The sequence below is a fragment of the Sturnira hondurensis genome, unplaced genomic scaffold (genome assembly GCF_014824575.4).
Source record: "Sturnira hondurensis isolate 20B ecotype Veracruz unplaced genomic scaffold, ASM1482457v3 Scaffold0025484, whole genome shotgun sequence".
Taxonomy (NCBI): Eukaryota; Metazoa; Chordata; class Mammalia; order Chiroptera; family Phyllostomidae; genus Sturnira; species Sturnira hondurensis.
Window position 1 is genome coordinate 478,880 of NW_028098115.1, and position 18,342 is coordinate 497,221.

Genomic DNA, 18,342 nt, shown 5'->3' on the forward strand with positions numbered 1-18,342 from the left:
CAGCAAACATCAATGTAATGTATAGTTTCCACTTTGGTTATCTTTGGTAAGGTTTGTTTCATTTACCTTCCTTTGGTTTAATAGTCAATCAAGAGTCCTATAACTTATTATGTTCATGAGAAAACTTTGTTTGATAGGTGCTATATATCCTAAGGAATCTTGGCTTTCTCCTAATTTATATACATTATAATTTTCCACTGAGCATTGGTAATTAAGGAACTCAACACCATATGGGTGTATATACTGCATTCTAGACATTTATATTATGCCTCAGAATAACACTGTTCTGTAGATAACCCTATCCTCCATTTTTCCAGAGATGATAAAGACTTGTCTCTGTGCTCAGAATCCAGAGTTACTATCAGATGTGTTATGTGTGTACCATAAATAATTTTGCTGTCTCCCTGGTAGAAAAGAAAAGGCAAGCTCCTTGTCTGAAGTCATATGGTTGCTGAATAGCAGAATTGTGAGTCAGACTCTGATCTCTTTTATAAGTCCATGATCTTTAACAGAAAACCAAGCCTGTTCTAATTCAGGGAAAGGAGGGGACTAAGAAGAAGTAAGGGATGATGCTCCATGCAGGAAAATATCCTGGTTTTGAAGGAAAAATGTACCTTCACAATGTAAGAGGTCAAGGATCTCTCTTAAGAAAAGGTATAATTTACTAGGAAAATCAGCAAGAATGACAATTGTTAGGAAATAAGTAGATTAGCACAAACTGAGAAATGCAAGAAAGCGTATCGTACATCTAGACCAACTCAGCTATTTATCTCTGCATTTTCTAGACATCAGTCATTCCTGACCACAGCTCCATTTCACTTGTTCTATTAATTAATATTATCCGTTTTAGCACCTCATGCTTTTACACAGCTTGGTCTTAAGCAAAAAGTACATAATATGATGAATCAATTTGTAAATTACATGACACATAACAATTAAAATTTTAAAGTATTTATCTGTATACCCTCTAACATGATCAATCATCTCTTGCCTTACATGTTGTACATATTTCATAATTTGTTCACAACTATATCAGAAGATGTAATTTGAAAATCCTAATGTTCCCTTGAAATGTGGTAACTTCTGGCCAAGATGGAGGTATGGGGAGATATGTTTTGCCTCCTCCCATAACCAAAAGAAGGACAACAACCAATTTAAAAACAAACAAAAAAATGACCATAACTGCCAGAAAATTGAACTGTATAAAGTCCAAACACCAAAAAGTTAAAGAAGAAACATTTATTCAGACTGGTAGGAGGGGCCAAGATGGGCAGCCAGGGCAGAGAAGACTCATGGCAAGGTGGCAGCTGGTAGACCAGGTAGCTCCACATTTGCATGTTCCTCCTACAAAACTGGGAGGAACAACTGGGAAGCAAGACAGCCTGCACAACCCAGGATTCCGGCATGGGAAAAGAAAGCCTCCAAACCTCTGACTACAAAAATCTGTGAGGATTGAGGCAGCAGGAGAAACTCCAAGCTGCACAGGAGAGTTCATTGGACAGACTCACAGGGCCCCAGGACATACACAAACACACCCACCTGGGAATCAGCACCAGAATGGCCCAATTTGCTTGTGGGTAGAGGGGAAAGTGACTAAAAGCTGCCTGAGAGCTGAGCAAGCAGCATTGTTCCCTCTTGGACCCCTCCCTGACATACAGTACGACAACATAGTGATATGGGTTGCCATGCCCTGGTGAATACCTAAGGCTCCACTCCTTACAAAGTAACAGGCACAAAGAGACAAAATAATATGGCCCAAATGAAAGCTCCAGATCAAACCTTCAAAATTAGAACTAAGTGAGGAAAATATAGACAACCTATCAGATGCAGAGTTCAAAACACTGGTAATCAGGATGCTCACAGAAATGGGTGAGTATGATAGCAAAATAGAGGAAAAAGTGAAGGCTATGCAAAATGAAATAAAGGAAAATATACAGGGAACCAACAGTGACAGGATGGAAACCAGGACTCAAATCTACAATTTGGAGCAGAAGGAAGAAATAAACATTCAGACAGAACAGAATGAAGAAACAAGAATTCAAAAAAATAAGGAGAGGCTTAGGAACCTCTGAGACAACTTTAAATGTTCCAACATCCCAATCATAGGTGTGCCAGACGCAGAAGAGGAAGAAATTGAAAACTTACTTAAAAACATAATGAAGAACTTCCTTAATCTGCCAAAGGAAATAAGACGTCCAGGAAGTCAAGGAAGCTCAAAGAGTCCCAAAGAAGTTAGAACCAAGAAAGCATACACCAAGGTATATCATAATTACATTAGCCAAGTTTAAAATTAAGGAAAGAATCTTCAAAGCAGCAAGAGAAAAGGAGACAGTTACCTGCAAAAGAATGTCCATAAAACTATTAGCTGAGTTCTCAAAGGAATCCTTGAAGGCAAGAAATGGGTGGAAAGAAATATTCAAAGTCATGAAAGGCAAGGACCTATATCCAAGATTACTCTATCCAGCAAAGCTATCATTTAGAATGGGAGGGCAGACAAAGTGCTTCCCAGATAAAGTAAAGTTCAAGGAGTTCATCATCTCTAAGCCATTATTATATGAAATATTATAGGTCCTTATCTTAAAAAAGAAGATAAAAAAATATGAATAGCAAAATGACAACAAACTTACAACTATCAACAACTGAACCTAAAACAAAGCAAAGAACTAGAACAGAAACAGAATCACAGAAATGGAGATCACATGGAGGGTTGTCAGTGGAGTGGGGGAGAGATGAGAATGGAAGAAAAGGTACAGTGAATAAGCAGCATAAATGGTAGGTACAAAATAGACAGGGGGTGATTAGAATAGTATAGGAAAAAGAGAAACCAAAGAACTTATATGTATGACAAATGGATATGAACTAAGACAGCAGGGAATGCTGGCGGGAGGGTGCAAGGCAGAGAGGAATAAAGGAGAGAAAAAAATGGAACAACCATAATAGGATAATCAGTAAAATATATATTTTAGAATGTTTTTTTTATAAGAATAAATACAAAAGGATAGTAGAAACAAATGAAGCCCAAGGTCAATGATTTGTCCATATTTATCAAATTCTACTCAAAAGAGAAAGTAAATCACAAAAGTACTGTATTCTTATTTCAAACGGGTGCTCTGATTGTTTGCTAAGACAGTTCTGAAAATTTACCACTGAACTGATAAAAGATTTAATTCTTGTGATCATCTGTTTCTCTTTGTTCTGATTTCATGACTAAAACAAGATGTTAAAGGGTGATTTCTTTCATTTTGGGTAAGGCTCCCTGAATAAAGAGAGTTGCCAATATGAGTTGCTGTTCATACAGGCAGGACTTGGTCAAAAAGAGATGAAAGCCTGAGTTTTAGTTCTAATGCCTTCAGGGGTAAGGAAAACAAGCAAGCATCTTCTAGCTCATAGTAAATATCACAAGAGGGTTACAGCAGCACTAGAGACATTGACACCTTGATGAATAGGGTTGATATTTCTTTTTTTTCCCATTTTTTTATTGAATTATGTTTCAAGTACAGTTTTCTGTCTATTACTCCCATCCCATCCCACCCCCGTGCTCCCCCCTCCCTCCCATTTCCACCCTTCTCGGTTGTTGTCCATGTATCCTTTATATATGTTCCTCTAAATCCCTCCCCTATTTCCCCTGAAATTTCCTCCCCTCTCCCCTCTGGTCACTGTCAGCCTTTTCTCTATTTCAGTGTCTTTGGTTATATTTTGCTTGCTTGTTTGTTTTGTTGTTTAGCTTCCTGTTAAAGGTGAGATCATATGGTATTTGTCCTTCAACACCTGGCTTATTTCACTCAGCATAATGCTTTCCAGTTCCATCCATGATGTTGCAAAAGGTAGGAGCTCCTTCTTTCTTTCTGCAGCATAAAATTCCATTGTGTATATGTACCATAGTTTTTTGATCCATTCATTTACTGACGGGCACCTAGGTTGCTTCCAACTCTTGGCTATTGTAAATTGTGCTGCTATGAACATTGGGGTGCATAGGTTCTTTGGGATTGGTGTTTTAGGGTTCTTAGGATACAATCCCAGCAGTGGAATTGCTGGGTCAAAAGGCAAGTCCAATTTTAGTTTTCTGAGAAAATTCCATACTGTTTTCCATAATGGTTGTACCAGTCTGCAATCCCACCAACAGTGGACCAGAGTCCCCTTTTCCCCACACCCTCTCCAACATTTGTTGTTTATTGCTTTGTTTATGATAGCCATTCTCACCGGTGTAAAGTGGTATCTCATTGTAGTTTTAATTTGCATCTCTCTGATAGCTAGTGATATTGAGCATCTTTTCATGTGTCTCTGGATCCTCTGTATGTCCTCCTTGCAGAAGTGTCTGTTCAAGTCCTTTCCCCATTTTTTAATTGGGTTAGTTGTCTTCTTAGAGTGAAGTCGTGTGAGTTCTTTGTATATTTTGGAGATTAAACCTTTGTCTGAGGTATCATTGGCAAATATGTTTTCCCATACAGTTGGTTGTCTTTTTATTTTAATGCTGTTTTCTTTAGCTGCGCAGAAGCTTTTTATTTTGATGAGATCCCATTTGTTTATTCTTTCCTTTATAGTCCTTGCTCTAGGGGACATATCAGTAAAAATGTTGCTGCGTGAAATATCTGAGATTTTCCTGCCAATGTTCTCCTCTAGGACTTTAATGGTGTCATGGCTTATATTTAAGTCTTTTATCCACCTTGAATTTATTTTGGTGTATGATGTAAGTTGGTGCTCGAGTTTCATTTTTTTGCATGTAGCTGTCCAGTTCTCCCAACACCATTTGTTGAAGAGGCTATCTTTACCCCATTTTATGATACTGCCCCCTTTGTCGAATATTAATTGACTGTAGAGATTTGGGTTTATTTCTGGGCTCTCTATTCTGTTCCATTGGTCTATGTGCCTGTTTTTATGCCAGTACCAGGCTGTTTTGATTACAGTGGCCTTGTAATACAGTTTGATATCAGGTATTGTGATCCCTCCTACTTTGTTCTTCTTTCTTAACATTGCAGCTGCTATTCGGGGTCTTTTATGGTTCCATATAAATTTTTGAAGTGTTTGTTCTATGTCTGTGAAATATGCCATTGGTACTTTAATAGGTATTGCATTGAATCTGTAAATTGCTTTGGGTAGTATGGACATTTTGATGATGTTAATTCTTCCAATCCATGAACACGGTATACGTCTCCATTTGTTTGTGTCTTCCTTGATTTCTGTCTTCAGTGTTGTGTAATTTTCTGCATACAGGTCTTTAACCTCCTTGGTTAGATTTATTCCCAGATATTTTATTTTTCTTTTTGCTATATCGAATGGGATTTTTTTCTTGATTTCTGCTTCTGCTGATTCATTGTTAGTATACAGAAATGCCTTTGATTTCTGGATATTGACTTTGTATCCCGCTGTTTTGCCAAATTCATTTATTAGTTCCAGCAGTTTTTTGGTAGAGTCTATAGGATTTTCCATGTACACTATCATGTCATCTGCAAACAGTGACAGTTTTGTTTCCTCCTTTCCGATTTGGATGCCTTTTATTTCCTTTTCTTGTCTGATTGCTGTGGCTAGAACTTCCAATACTATATTAAATAGAAGTGGTGAAAGTGGACAACCTTGTCTTGTTCCTGATCTTAGTGGAAAAGCTTTCAGTTTTTGCCCATTCAGTATGATGTTGGCTGTAGGTCTTTCATATATGGCCTTTATTATATTGAGGAATGCTCCCTCTATTCCCACTTTGCTGAGTACCTTTATCATAAATGGGTGTTGTACCTTATCAAAAGCTTTTTCCGCGTCTATTGATATGACCATGTGGTTTTTGTCCTTGCTTTTGTTTATGTGGTGTATTACATTTACTGATTTGCGGATATTGAACCATCCTTGCATCCCTGGGATGAATCCCACTTGGTCATGGTGTATGATCTTTTTGATGTATTGTTGGATGCGATTTGCCAATATTTTGTTGAGGATTTTAGCATCTATGTTCATCAGTGATATTGGCCTGTAATTTTCTTTCTTTGTTGTGTCTCTCTCTGGTTTTGGAATTAGGATAATGCTCGCTTCATAAAAAGAGTTTGGGAGTTTCCCATCATTTTGGATTTTTTGGAATAGTCTGTGAAGAATAGGGGTTAGCTCTTCCTTAAACGCTTTGTAGAATTCTCCTGTGAAACCATCTGGTCCGGGGCTTTTGTGTGATGGGAGTTTTTTGATTACTGCTTCAATTTCATTTGCTGTTATTGGTCTGTTCAGGCTTTCTACTTCTTCTTCATTGAGTTTTGGAAGATTATATTTTTCTAGAAATTTGTCCATTTCACCTAGGTTTTCAAATTTCTTGGCATACAGTTCTTCATAGTAATTCCTTACAATCCCTTCTATTTCTGTGGTATCAGTTGTAATCTCTCCTCTTTCATTTCTGATTGTGTTTATTTGTGTCCTCTCTCTTCTTTTCTTAATGAGCCTACTTAAAGGCTTGTCTATTTTGTTTATCTTTTCAAAAAACCAACTCTTGGATTCATTGATCCTTATAATTGTGCTTTTGGTCTCTATGTCATTTAATTCTGCTCTGATCTTGGTTATTTCCTTCCTTGTACTTGCTCTGGGCTGTCTTTGTTGTTGTTCTTCGAGTTCTTGCAGGCGTCGGGTTAGGTTGTTTGTTTGAAATGTTTCTATTTTCTTTAGGTAAGCCTGTATTGCTATGAACTTCCCTCTCAGGACTGCCTTGGCCGTGTCCCATAAGTTTTGGGTTGTTGTGAGTTCATTTTCATTTGTTTCCAGAAACTTTTTGATTTCTTCCCTAATTTCAATCTTGACCCATTCGTTGTTTAATAGCATACCATTCAGTCTCCATGATTTTGGGTGTTTTGGGTTTTTTCCTTTGGGGTTGGTTTCTAATTTCAGTCCCTTGTGGTCAGAGAAAATGCTTGGTATGATTTCAATTTTCTTGAATTTGTTGAGGCTCATTTTGTGTCCTATCATGTGGTCTATCTTTGAAAATGTTCCATGTGCATTTGAAAAGAATGTGTATTTAGCTTCTTTGGGATGAAGCGCTCTATATATATCAGTCAAGTCCATTTCTTCTAGAGTTTCATTTAATGCTGCTATATCTTTGTTGATATTTTGTTTGGAAGATCTGTCCATTTTTGACAGTGGGGTGTTAAAATCCCCTACTATAATTGTGTTGCTGTCAATATCTTTCTTGAAGTCTTCTAGGATTTTTCTTATATATTTGGGTGCTCCTATGTTGGGTGCATATATATTTATGATGTTAATGTCTTCGTGCTGGATTCTTCCCTTGAGCAATATGAAGTGACCTTCTGGGTCTCTCTTTATGGCCCTTTTTTTGAAGTCTATTTTGTCTGATATTAGAATTGCTACCCCGGCTTTTTTTTCTTGTCCATTTGCTTGGAAAATTTGTTTCCAGCCTTTCACTTTTAGTCTGTGATGGTCTTTTGTCCTGAGGTGGGTCTCCTGTAGGCAGCATATGTGTGGGTCATGCTTTCTTATCCATTCAGCTATTCTATGTCTTTTGATTGGAGCATTTAATCCATTTACATTCAAGGTTATTATTGATAGGGACTTATTCATTGCCATTTTTGTACCACAGTTCCTCTCTGTCTCTCTCTTTTCCTTCCTTTCCTTAAAGCAGCCCTTTTAGTATTTCTTGTAGAGCTGGTTTGGTGGAGGCATATTCTTTTAGACTTCTTTTGTCTTGGAAGCTCTTTATTTGGCCTTCTATCTTGATTGAGAGCCTTGCTGGGTAAAGTAGCCTTGGTTGTAGGCCTCTGGTTCTCATTACTTGAAATATTTCTTGCCATTCTCTTCTTGCTTGGAGTGTTTCCATTGAGAAGTCAGTAGCTAACCTTATTGGGGCTCCCTTGTATGTTACTTCCTTTTTCTCCCTTGCTGCCTTTAGGATTCTCTCTTTGTCTTGAAATTTTGCCATTTTAATGATGATGTGTCTTGAAGTGGGCCTCTTTGGGTTCCTCTTGAATGGGACTCTCTGTGATTCCTGGATTCGTGTAACTTTTTCTCTCATCAAATTAGGAAAATTTTCCATCATTACTCTTTCAAATAGGTTTTCTATCCCTTGTTCTTCTTCTTCTCCTTCTGGTATTCCTATTATTCGGATATTATTACGTTTCATATTATCTTGCATTTCTCTTAGTCCATCTTCATTCTTTTTGAGCCTCTTTTCCCTTTCTTGCTCTTTCTGGGAGATTCTTTCTACTGTGTCCTCCAACTCACTGATCCGATCTTCTGCCTCATCGATCCTGCTTTTCATTCCTTCTACTGTGTTCTTCAGTTCCGAAATTGTATTCTTCATTTCCTCTTGTCCTTTGGTGATAGTTTCTATTTCCTTTTTCATGTTGATATAGTTTGCGGAGAGCTCATGGTAGCTCCCCTCTAGTTTCTGGTAGCTCATTGTGAGCTCTTTGAATTTCCTGATAACTAGTGCTTTGAATTCAATATCTGATAGCTGACTTGCCTCTCTTTCATCTAACATTATTTCTGAGACTTCCACCTTTTCTTTCATTTGGGCATTGTTTCTTTGTCTTCCCATTGCTTATGAGACTCTTCTTGTTAGCTTCAGCTTCTTAAATTGATCTGTTCTGACTCCCTAGGTTTATGGTGTGAACTTCTGTGGTAGAATTCCTGTGAAATTCAGTGGTACAGTCTCCTGCAGGTATCTTGATGTTCTCTGCTTCCACCTACTCCTTTCTTTGTGTGTGTGTGATCAGCTGGAGGGGGAGGCAAAATGGTTTATGACAGCAGGAGAGTACTTTATGATATTTACAGTCACAGCTGGCAGAGAAGAGATAGAAGATCTTTAGGCTCTATATAGTGTTAACTGTAATCTTCAACCCAATTTGCCACCTCTAGGAAAGGATAGACCAAAGATAAGCCTCTTGTTGGGGAGGGAAGGCTTGTGAGTTGTATCTAGAAAGCAGTGAGGTTGCGGGTGGTCAGATTTTGAGGTAAGGTGAGAGTAAAGAATAGTAAATAGACGTAGCGTGTGAGCAAGTAGAGTTAATCACTACAGTAATAGAATTCAGGAACCTGTAAAGTGGGCTAAGACCCGAGAGATGTGTTGTGAAGTGTTTACAGTGGTATAGAAAGCAACAAACAAACAAACAAACACAAAAAAAGGGCAAGAGAAGTGAGGAAAAAGCAGTAAGTTTGGAGTGAAAGGAAGAAGGACTAAAATAGGAAAAAAGAAAGGAGAGGAACAGAGTACTGAGAGATACAGCAGCAATAAAATTAAAAATATACGATTACTGGAAAAAAAAGTTTTAAAAAAAGTTTTAAAAAGTTTACAAAAAGTTAAAAAAAAAACTCCTCCCTTGTTGGTTGCAAACTGTCCAATCCGGTTTTTCTGGTTTCGGCAGGACCCTTCTGTGGGCTGGGTTGTAGGCCCAGGCACACTCCTGCGTGTCAGCCAGGCTACCAGACTGGGGTGCGAGTGCCCGCCCACCCAACAGGCTGCCTGGGTCCCCCGGGATCTGGTACTGGTCCTTCCCAGTCCTGTGGCTGGGTGAGAAGCAAGTCAAGCTGCCTTCACAGGAGAACACCTCAGTCCACTTTCCAGTAAAAACTTCTCCAGAAAGCATGCCTCTCAGCCCAGCCCAATCCCCAACCTGACTGGTTAGGACAATGCTCCTCTCAAATTTCCTGGACTGGCAGGCTGGTGGGCTGGCAACCACAGAGATCACAACTGAACATGGCCCCCTGTCCTTGCCACCCTCCCTGCACACCTAGGCAGACAGGTCTCTGCCACCCAGCCCCGCCTAGATGGTGAGGGAGGGAGCCAGCTCTTCCAAGGACCCCGCAGCCGGCCCAATGCTCCACTGGGTGCTGGGCTCCCTATGAGTCCTCCGTGGCACTGGCCGCAGACAGAAGCCTCTACACCCCTAACGCAGCGGCAGCCGCGGCTCCAGGGCGGTTATGCGCCAGCCGAGGGCTGCCACTGGCCTGGCTGCCTCCGTCCTTACTCGTGTCCCTGAGACCCCTGTAGTTCCTTTGCCCAATTTTTAATTGGATTGCTTGTCTTCCTGGTGGTGAGCCACATGAGTTTTCTATATGCTTTGGAGATTAAACACTTATTTGATGTATCATGGGCAGATATGTTCCCCCATACAGTTGGCTCCCTTTTCACTTTGATGATGGTTGCTTTAGCCATGTAGAGGCTTTTTAATTTGATGTAGTCCAATTTGTTCATTTTTTCCTTTATTTTCTCTCCCTAAGTTTTTAGACTGTAAGACACAGGGGACCATAAAACACACCAGTGGGGAAACGAACTCCAATTTACTTGTCAAGTAGGTGTTGACCACAGCAGCGCAGCTCCTCTCAGTTCACTGTGCAAAGCCTCCAGGGCTGAGTCTGAACGAAATTATAAAGCAAGTATGACAGGAAAGCTAAGCTTCGCTTGAAGATACCGGGTGTAGTAGTAGGTGGCGTACTGAGGGTACATCTGCTGTTTCCACACTTTGCCTATAAAGCTGGAAGGGAGCCTGCAGTGCAGGGTCAGGGGCACTTTCGGGTTTCCAAGTCTCGGTCTCTCCCGCCTCTCCCTTTCCGGCGGCGGTGGCTGCCGCTGCTCCACCTCCCAGTCCGGACAAGACATCCTTCTCCTCCTCCTTCTCCTCCTCCCAGGTAGAGAAAAAGACTGCAGAACGAAGAGGGCACCCCAGACAGGGCGCTCCCGAGGAGTTACCTCCTTGGAGCCCTTCTGCTCTGGGGCTGCCAAGGGCTCTCGAGCTAGCAGCTCCACTGGGGCGAGCAGGCTGAGCGGGGCTGGGAGGCGCTCAATACAAGTGGAAAGTGCAGCGGCGACAGCGGCGTTGGCTCCGATCGGTGCCAGTCGGCATCTGGGGTGGGTGCGCCCGACTGGGAGACGGGAGATGGGCTGGGGTCAGGTTGATATTTCTTACTCAGATAGTTTTATTACCATGTGCTCTGCAACATATTTTACACACAGGCATATATTCCACATTAAATTTTCTCACAAAACTGTTACGTTTATGTTATTGTTGTTGGTATTTTATAGATTCGAAGACAGAGGCACAGAAGAATAGTAACTGAACAACTCTTATAATAAAGGCCTCAGATAAAAAAATTGGGACAGAAAACTTGACAAGGCAATTCAAAATCTATATGCATTGTCACCACAATACTTACACAATCAGTTTAACTACAAACATACCAACCCACATATATATGTGAGCCCTGAGAACTTAACAGTTAATGCCTGCATGAGCTCAATACACATTGGGTCAATGTGCACTCCTTGAATGCAACTTTACAATTTTGGGGGATGGGTGAGAAAACACTGTATCATCCCTCTTCAGACATAACTGTCCATAATTATATCTAAATTCTCCTCCCCTCTCCAGGGTGGGGTAGAACTTCTTCTAATTGAGGAAAAGAGAAAGGCTCATTCTTTTCCTACACCATTGAAGACACTTGATCAAAAAGTCAAGTTCCCTATCTCTTCCAGCCAAGATGGAGGCATAGGCAGACACATCGTGCCTCCTCGCACAACCAAAATAAGGTCAACAACAATTTAAAAACCAAAAATAACCCACCATTACTGGCAGAAAATTGAACTGTATGGAAGTCCAACAACCAAGGAGTTAAAGTAGACACGTTTATCCAGACCAGTAGGAGGGGCAGAGTTGGGGAGCTGTGATGGAGAGGGCTCACAGCAGGGCAGCAGGTGGAACCCCAGCATGCAAAGCAGCAGCTGGCAGACCCAGTGAGGTGGCAGATTATGGAGGAGCACAGCACACAAGGTGGCCCCAGCCAGGAGGTCCCACATTCATGCGCAGATAAACCAGGTAAAACAGGGGAGCTAGACAGACAGCGCAACCCAGGGTCCCAGTGCAGGGAAATGAGGCCTCAAAACAGCTATTGAAAACACCTGTGAGGGTTGAGGCACCAGCAGGAGAAACTTCCAGCCTCACAGGAAAGTTGATTGGAGAGACCCACAGGGTCCAAGGATGTACACAAACCCACCCACATGGGAATCAGCACCAGAAAGGCCCAATTTGCTTGCGGGAAGTGGGGGAAGTGACTGAAATCTGGCAGAGTGGAGCAAGCACCATTGTTCCCTTCAGACCCCTTCTCCACATACAGCATCACAACTCAGTAACTGGGTTACCCCACCCAAGTGAACACCTAAGGCTCTATCCCTCACTATGTAAGAGACACATCAAGGCAAAAAAAAAAATGGCCCAAAAGAAAGAACAGATCAAAGCTCCAGAAAAAATACAACTAAGTGACAAAGAGATTGCCAACCAACCAGATACACAGTTCAAAACCCTGGTGATCAGGATGCTCACAAAATTGGTTGAATTTGGTAGCAAATTAGATGAAGAAAATGAAGGTTATGCTACATGAAATAAAGGAAAATATACAGGGAACCAATAGTGATAGGAAGAAAACTAGGACTCAAATCAATGGAGTGGACCACAAGGAAGAAAGAAACATTCAACAAGAATTCAGAAAAATGAGGAGAGGCTTAGGAACCTCCAGGATATCTTTAAACGTTCCCACATTGAAATCATAGGGGTACCAGAAGGAGAAGAGGAAGAGCAACAAGTGGAGAAGTTATTTGAACAAATAATGAAGGAGAAGTTTCCCAATCTGACAAAGGAAATAGACTTCCAGGAAGTCCAGGAAGCTTGGAAAGTCCCAAAGAAGTTGGACCCAAGGAGGAACACACCAAGGCACATCATAAGTACATTATCCAAGATGAAAAATAAGGAGAGAATCTTAAAAGCAGCAAGACAAAATAAGAGAGTTACCTACAAAGGAGTGCCCGTAAGACTATCACTGATTTCTCAAAAGAGACCTTACATGCAAGAAGGGGCTGGAAAGAGGTATTCCAATTCATGAAAGGCAAAGACCTACATCCAAGATTACTCTATCCAGCAAAGCTTTCATTTAGAATGGGAGGGCAGATAAAGTGCTTCTCAGATAAAGTCAAGTTAAAGGAGTTCATCATCACCAACCCCTTATTAGATAAAATATTAAAGGGACTTATCTAAGAAAAGGAAGATCAAAAACATGCACAGTAAAATGACAGCAAACTCACAATTATTAACAAGCACACCTAAAACAAAAACAAACAAAGCAAACAACTAGAACAGGAATGGAACCACAGAAATGGTGAACACATGAAGAGTTATCAACAAGGGAAAGGGAGGAGCAGAGAAAGGGAAAAAGGTACAGAGAATAAGTAACATAGATGGTAGGTAGAAAATAGACAGGGAACCCTGGCTGGTGTAGCTCAGTGGATTGAGTGCGGGCCTGCAAACCAAAGGATCATGGTTCAATTCCCACTCAGGGCACATGCCTGGGTTGCAGGACAGTTCCCAGCAGGGGATGCATGAGAGGCAACCATATATTGATATTTCTCTCTCTCTCCTTCCCTTTTCTTCTAAAGATAAATAAATAAAATATTTTAAAAAATAGACAGGGAGAGGGTAAGAACAGTATGGGAAATGCAGAAGCCAAAGAACTTTTAAGTATGACACATGGACATAAATTAAAGTGGAGACTGTGGGTGGGAGAGGGTGTGCAGGGTGGAGGGGAGTGAAGGGGGGCACTGGGATAATTGTAATAGCATGACCAATAAAATATGTTAAAATAAATTAATTTAAAAATAAATTTAAAAATCTATAGCCAAAAAAATAAGTCAAGTTCTTCTTTTGTTCAATGGTCTTCAGGGAACATATGTAAGCATTGCTATATGAAAAGGAAGCAGGGCTGGGGCCACCTTGCTGACTTCAAAAGACCAGAGAGAGCCCAGCACACCAAACGTCTTTTGATCCTACACTTAGTTAAATCTTACTTCATTCACTGCTAATTCAGTTAACTTGCGCCATGTTGTTACAAGACTACAAAAGAGATACAAGTAAGCGGTGTACAAGGCTGTTAACCCAAGCAGTGCCTACATTAAAAAGCCACATGCAGGAAGGTATTGACAGCATCTATCAGCAGGTGAATATCAGGTATTGCAAGAGTACCCAGGGCTGAAGAAATTGTAAGTGACGAACAACATATTGTTGTACAAGGGCCCTTTCTGAAAAAGACACTGGCAAATGCTGAGGTCAACGTACTCAACACTTGTTTTTACCACAAATGCAGAACTCTTTCCCTGGGACAATATCTTAAAATGTTCCTAAATTTCAACAAGTGACTTAATAATATTGAGGCATAATTCTGGCTATTCTTCTAAATGGAACTATGGATCCTGTCCAGAAATGTGCACTAAGTTGGCCTGCAAGGAAGGTTGTATTATAAAAAGCAGAAATAGAAAGAGCCCATGAAAAGTGTCTGTGATCTAGAAGAGACAAAAATACACCAAGTTACAGTGTATTTAAATTAACATAGGCATATATTTAATCCTGCTTTATATAAAGAAGTCTTCTCTAAAAGATCTTAAGTATCAAATTAGATCATTTGTGCCAGTCCTGGGGGCAAAGAAGGGCAGCTGAAAATGTTCAGAGGAAATCTCTGGAAGAAACATTCAGGAAAATCTTAGCACATGGGCTCTGAATGCACTTATTAAAGGAAAAGCATGGTTGCAAGCTGGGCAGGCATTACATGAGCTGCCCCTCAGTAACAAGGCTGAAAGGTCATGAACACACAGTCTACAGGAGCCAGGAGGTTCCATCTCTGAGTGAACAGATAGGACGGGAATCAGTAGGGAGGAGTAGGGCCAGGGGAAGAGACCCCTGAACAACTGCCCCCTTCAACAGGGGATGTCGCTGACTTAGCTCCAATTGATCCCTTATGGTAATGATACTCAGTGCACCAATCAATACTTCCTGATTTTTTTAAATAAGACAGGAATGCAAATTTTATGGGAACTATCCCAATTTGAAAAGATAACATCAAAAACACAATATTGTAAGTCATACTCACAATATGCTCATCAGAAGAGGTTTGTCACCAGATACACCTCAGGTGACTGCAGAATATGTCTTTCATCTCATAAAATAGACCCTTGAGTACAGGTCTTTCTGCCTGAAGTGGCAACATGAAGGGGCGACACTGTATCTAATGCATTTTTAGGTCCTCATCACTTATAAATGACTTCCACAAATAATTCACTACAAAAACTCCCTTAAGAATAAAAGATACTCCTGAATCTGAACAAGAACAGGATAGTAAGGCAAACTCCCTGTGCTCTGCACTGGGTCCTGAGAAAGTCACCACTGTGCCCATGATGACATAAGAACATCAAGAGTGAAATAACGGCATTTCCACACAACAGGATTATAGACAGGCAGTGAAAAAATGATGCCACTTATTTTTATTGGGATGTTATGTGTTAGCATTGAAAGGTCTTAATGCCAGGTTTCTAACCTAGAAGTTGGACCAAAATTTAACATCTCTTTGTAGGAGGCCTGCCCCACTGGGATATCTGTCCCCTCTCTCTACATTTTCTTTTAGATGACACCACATGGTTACCCTGTGGCAGAGTGTCCACCGTGGCTTCTCCCTGGATGTTTTCAAGTTATACTATTTCACAGAAAGTGAACAAAAATCAAGCCAGTGGTAAAACAAGCCAAAGTGAATCCAAAAAAGGGGGAACCAAAAAACAAACCTCAAAGATATGTCAGAAACTACTATATACCTTCAGAATTTTAAGCAGCAAGAAACTCAGAGCTCAGGCTGGCAGCACAGGGAGGTGATGAGAAGGGGACCTTTTGGCTGAGATGGAACCAGGGAGACCATGCACGTGAGGGGACCTGGGACAGCCTTCCTGGCTCTATTTGTTCTGAGAAATAGGCTTGTCTTTCTGTCTCTCAGTGTCTGTCCCAAGTTCAGTTATAAAACCGAAGGCCATTCCACAGCCAGTGTGTGGTTTTCATCAACAGAAACCAGACCCACGGGCAGAGTTCTGTCCTGGGTGGGATGCCAGCAATTAGAGTTGAACCACGTTAAGTAGCAGCCGGCTGTCTTTGGATATGTATTGATCAGCAATGGATACAACAAGAGGCTCATTGCACAACTGGGCCATGTGCCAATCTGTGGGTTTCTTCACATCTTACGCTCAGACCCCTCTTTGCTCTGCCAGCCCCACCCACAGGAGCTGCTCGGTATCTCCAGTCCAGAGGGCAGGGGAGACCAGCTGCCCCTGAACCCCAGGACGACCAAGCTGGATCTGTTCTCAGAGCAGCCACAGCAGAGACTGGGTAAGACAATGAGCCCCCTGACCCGGGAGAGGAGGGGCAGAGGTGGCACAAAAACTGTGGGAGGACTGAGCTTTGGTTAGTACCTAGGACACAGACAGATGTGACAAGCTGAAAAGGAAGAAAATAGAATCTCAGTTAGAGCAGGGCACCTGCAAGGGGAATGATGAGAGGGTTGTTACCACTGGGCAGGGATGTAAGAGATTCTTCTCTTTTTACAGGAAACATGGTTCCAACACAGTGGAATTCCCGCCTTTCTCTCCTTCTGGTGCTGGGGCTCTTGGGAATGACAACCTTGGTCCATGCCCCACCTCCTGGTATAACCCCAGCTCAGTGGTTTGTTATTCAGCACATTAATATGACCAGCAATATATGCAACATTGCAATGCAGGCAATCAACCGCTATAATTATTTTCACAGGATATGCAAAAACCAAAATACATTCCTCCACATACCCCTTAGTACTGTAGCTCAGGTCTGTCGAGGCAGAAATATAACCTGCCTTAGTGGACTCTATACAAATTGTCATAGCAGCCCACTTCCTGTGTCTATTACCAACTGCATCCTCACAAGACCTGGACGAAGGCATACGCTTTGCCAATACCACAACACTAACGGATTGAAGAACTACGATGTTGCCTGTAACAATTACTACCATCCAGTTCACTTGGATAAGGTCTACTAAGCTCAGCTCTAAGCCAGAGCTCTGTGCCAAGTTCCTGTGCCAGCCCTGAAGTCATAGCCATGGTCTCAGGCCACCATCCACCATAGATATCAGCATCAGTCCTCACCACCAGCCCACAACCCCTTATACTCTCCAATGAACTGAAGCTTTAGTGCACCTGAAATAAATTTCTTTGCAGAATCACCTACACATCTGTGTGCGTCTGTTTGTGCTCCTCTGCAGTCATGTAGACACATCTCATCCAGATCATTTTTTCCTTGCTCTAATAGGGGATTTGAGGGAAATAGAGAGACACAAGAATAACAGGATTCTTGTAAAATAAAGCAACTCAGACTTTTCTCTCTCAGTCCCTTTCTCTCTCTGCCTCAAGTTGAAAAGCTGAAGCTTCGACTGATCTGCATATTTACACCCTAAGAGGTAAATGGCCCAGTTGAGTAAGTGGTATGCAAATGTCTTTTATTCTAATAAGTAGTAAATTTTCCATAATATATGCAAACTCTTGTAAAAACTGCTATATTTGATGAGACAAAAACAAAAGAAAAACTTTAACTTCATAGATTTTTTTCTGTAAATGAGTGTATCAACTCCACAGATATTAGTGGTTTTACTAGGGGTGGGTACAGGGAGGGAGGCAATTTGGAATGAGATCACTCGTTTAGGTAGTCCTTGGGCAGGTTCTGGTGCTGCCTGGAGAAAAGGGAGAAGTCTTTCCTGGCAAATTCTGTATCTTGGTAAAGGGGCCTGTTGGTCCATGTTGGATAGAAGGACAGTGAGGAAGCCCAACACTGAGATATCCCATAAGGATGAGTCCACTCTTGCTTATTCTGGCCTCCACTGCTGTACTCAAGGGGGAATCAGTGGCTACTTCACACTCAGGTCAGGAAGGGGCTCAGGCTTCACCATTAGGCGATTGTAGAGCCATGGAGACAGGAGCTGGGTATTGAGATCCCCTGCCCACTTCCTTCTCAAAGCTGCGTTCAGTATTGAATGTGGAACAGGAGAAAAGGCCCCTTAGAAATTGTGGTCAGCAGTGGCATTCAACATTTTGGGTGACCATTGGGGTGTGTTGGGAGTGTCTTTTTGGAATGTCTGACTTAGGCTGGAGCAGAGGAGGTATATCACCAAATCTCCATCTCTTCCTCTGTCTAGGGTTTCTGACATTCTGTTCTCAGCTGCTCTTCCAGCCCCAGGGATGTAGCAATTCTAATGCCACCTGCCTTCCATGTATTAGTAATTCTTGCTCTGTAGTACTTCAGACACAAACTGCATTCAAGCAGCGCATGTGGAGAAGCCACCTAAGTTGGACTCCTCCAGGTGGGTCTGTTGATTCAAAGAATTGCAAGGCACACAGGGTTTGGGAAATTACAGTGCTCCACAGCATCCATTGACACTAGGTTAATCACAAGTAGCAGGAAATTAGCTCATGCTTCCAACAGCCCTGGAATATCACAGGGGGAGGTGGGAGCCACATGTCCTATAAAATAAGATGCACCACATGTT

General features: G+C 41.6%; 1 protein-coding gene across 1 annotated transcript; it reads left to right on the plus strand.

Moving 5' to 3' along the window:
• Positions 1-16,048: 16,048 nt before the first annotated feature.
• LOC118982639 (non-secretory ribonuclease-like) lies at positions 16,049-17,026 on the plus strand. The gene is made up of 2 exons (XM_037039789.1): positions 16,049-16,160; positions 16,379-17,026. The coding sequence occupies exon 2, from the start codon at positions 16,384-16,386 to the stop codon at positions 16,840-16,842; it is 459 nt and encodes a 152-aa protein (XP_036895684.1). The 5' UTR covers positions 16,049-16,160; positions 16,379-16,383; the 3' UTR covers positions 16,843-17,026.
• Positions 17,027-18,342: the final 1,316 nt, after the last annotated feature.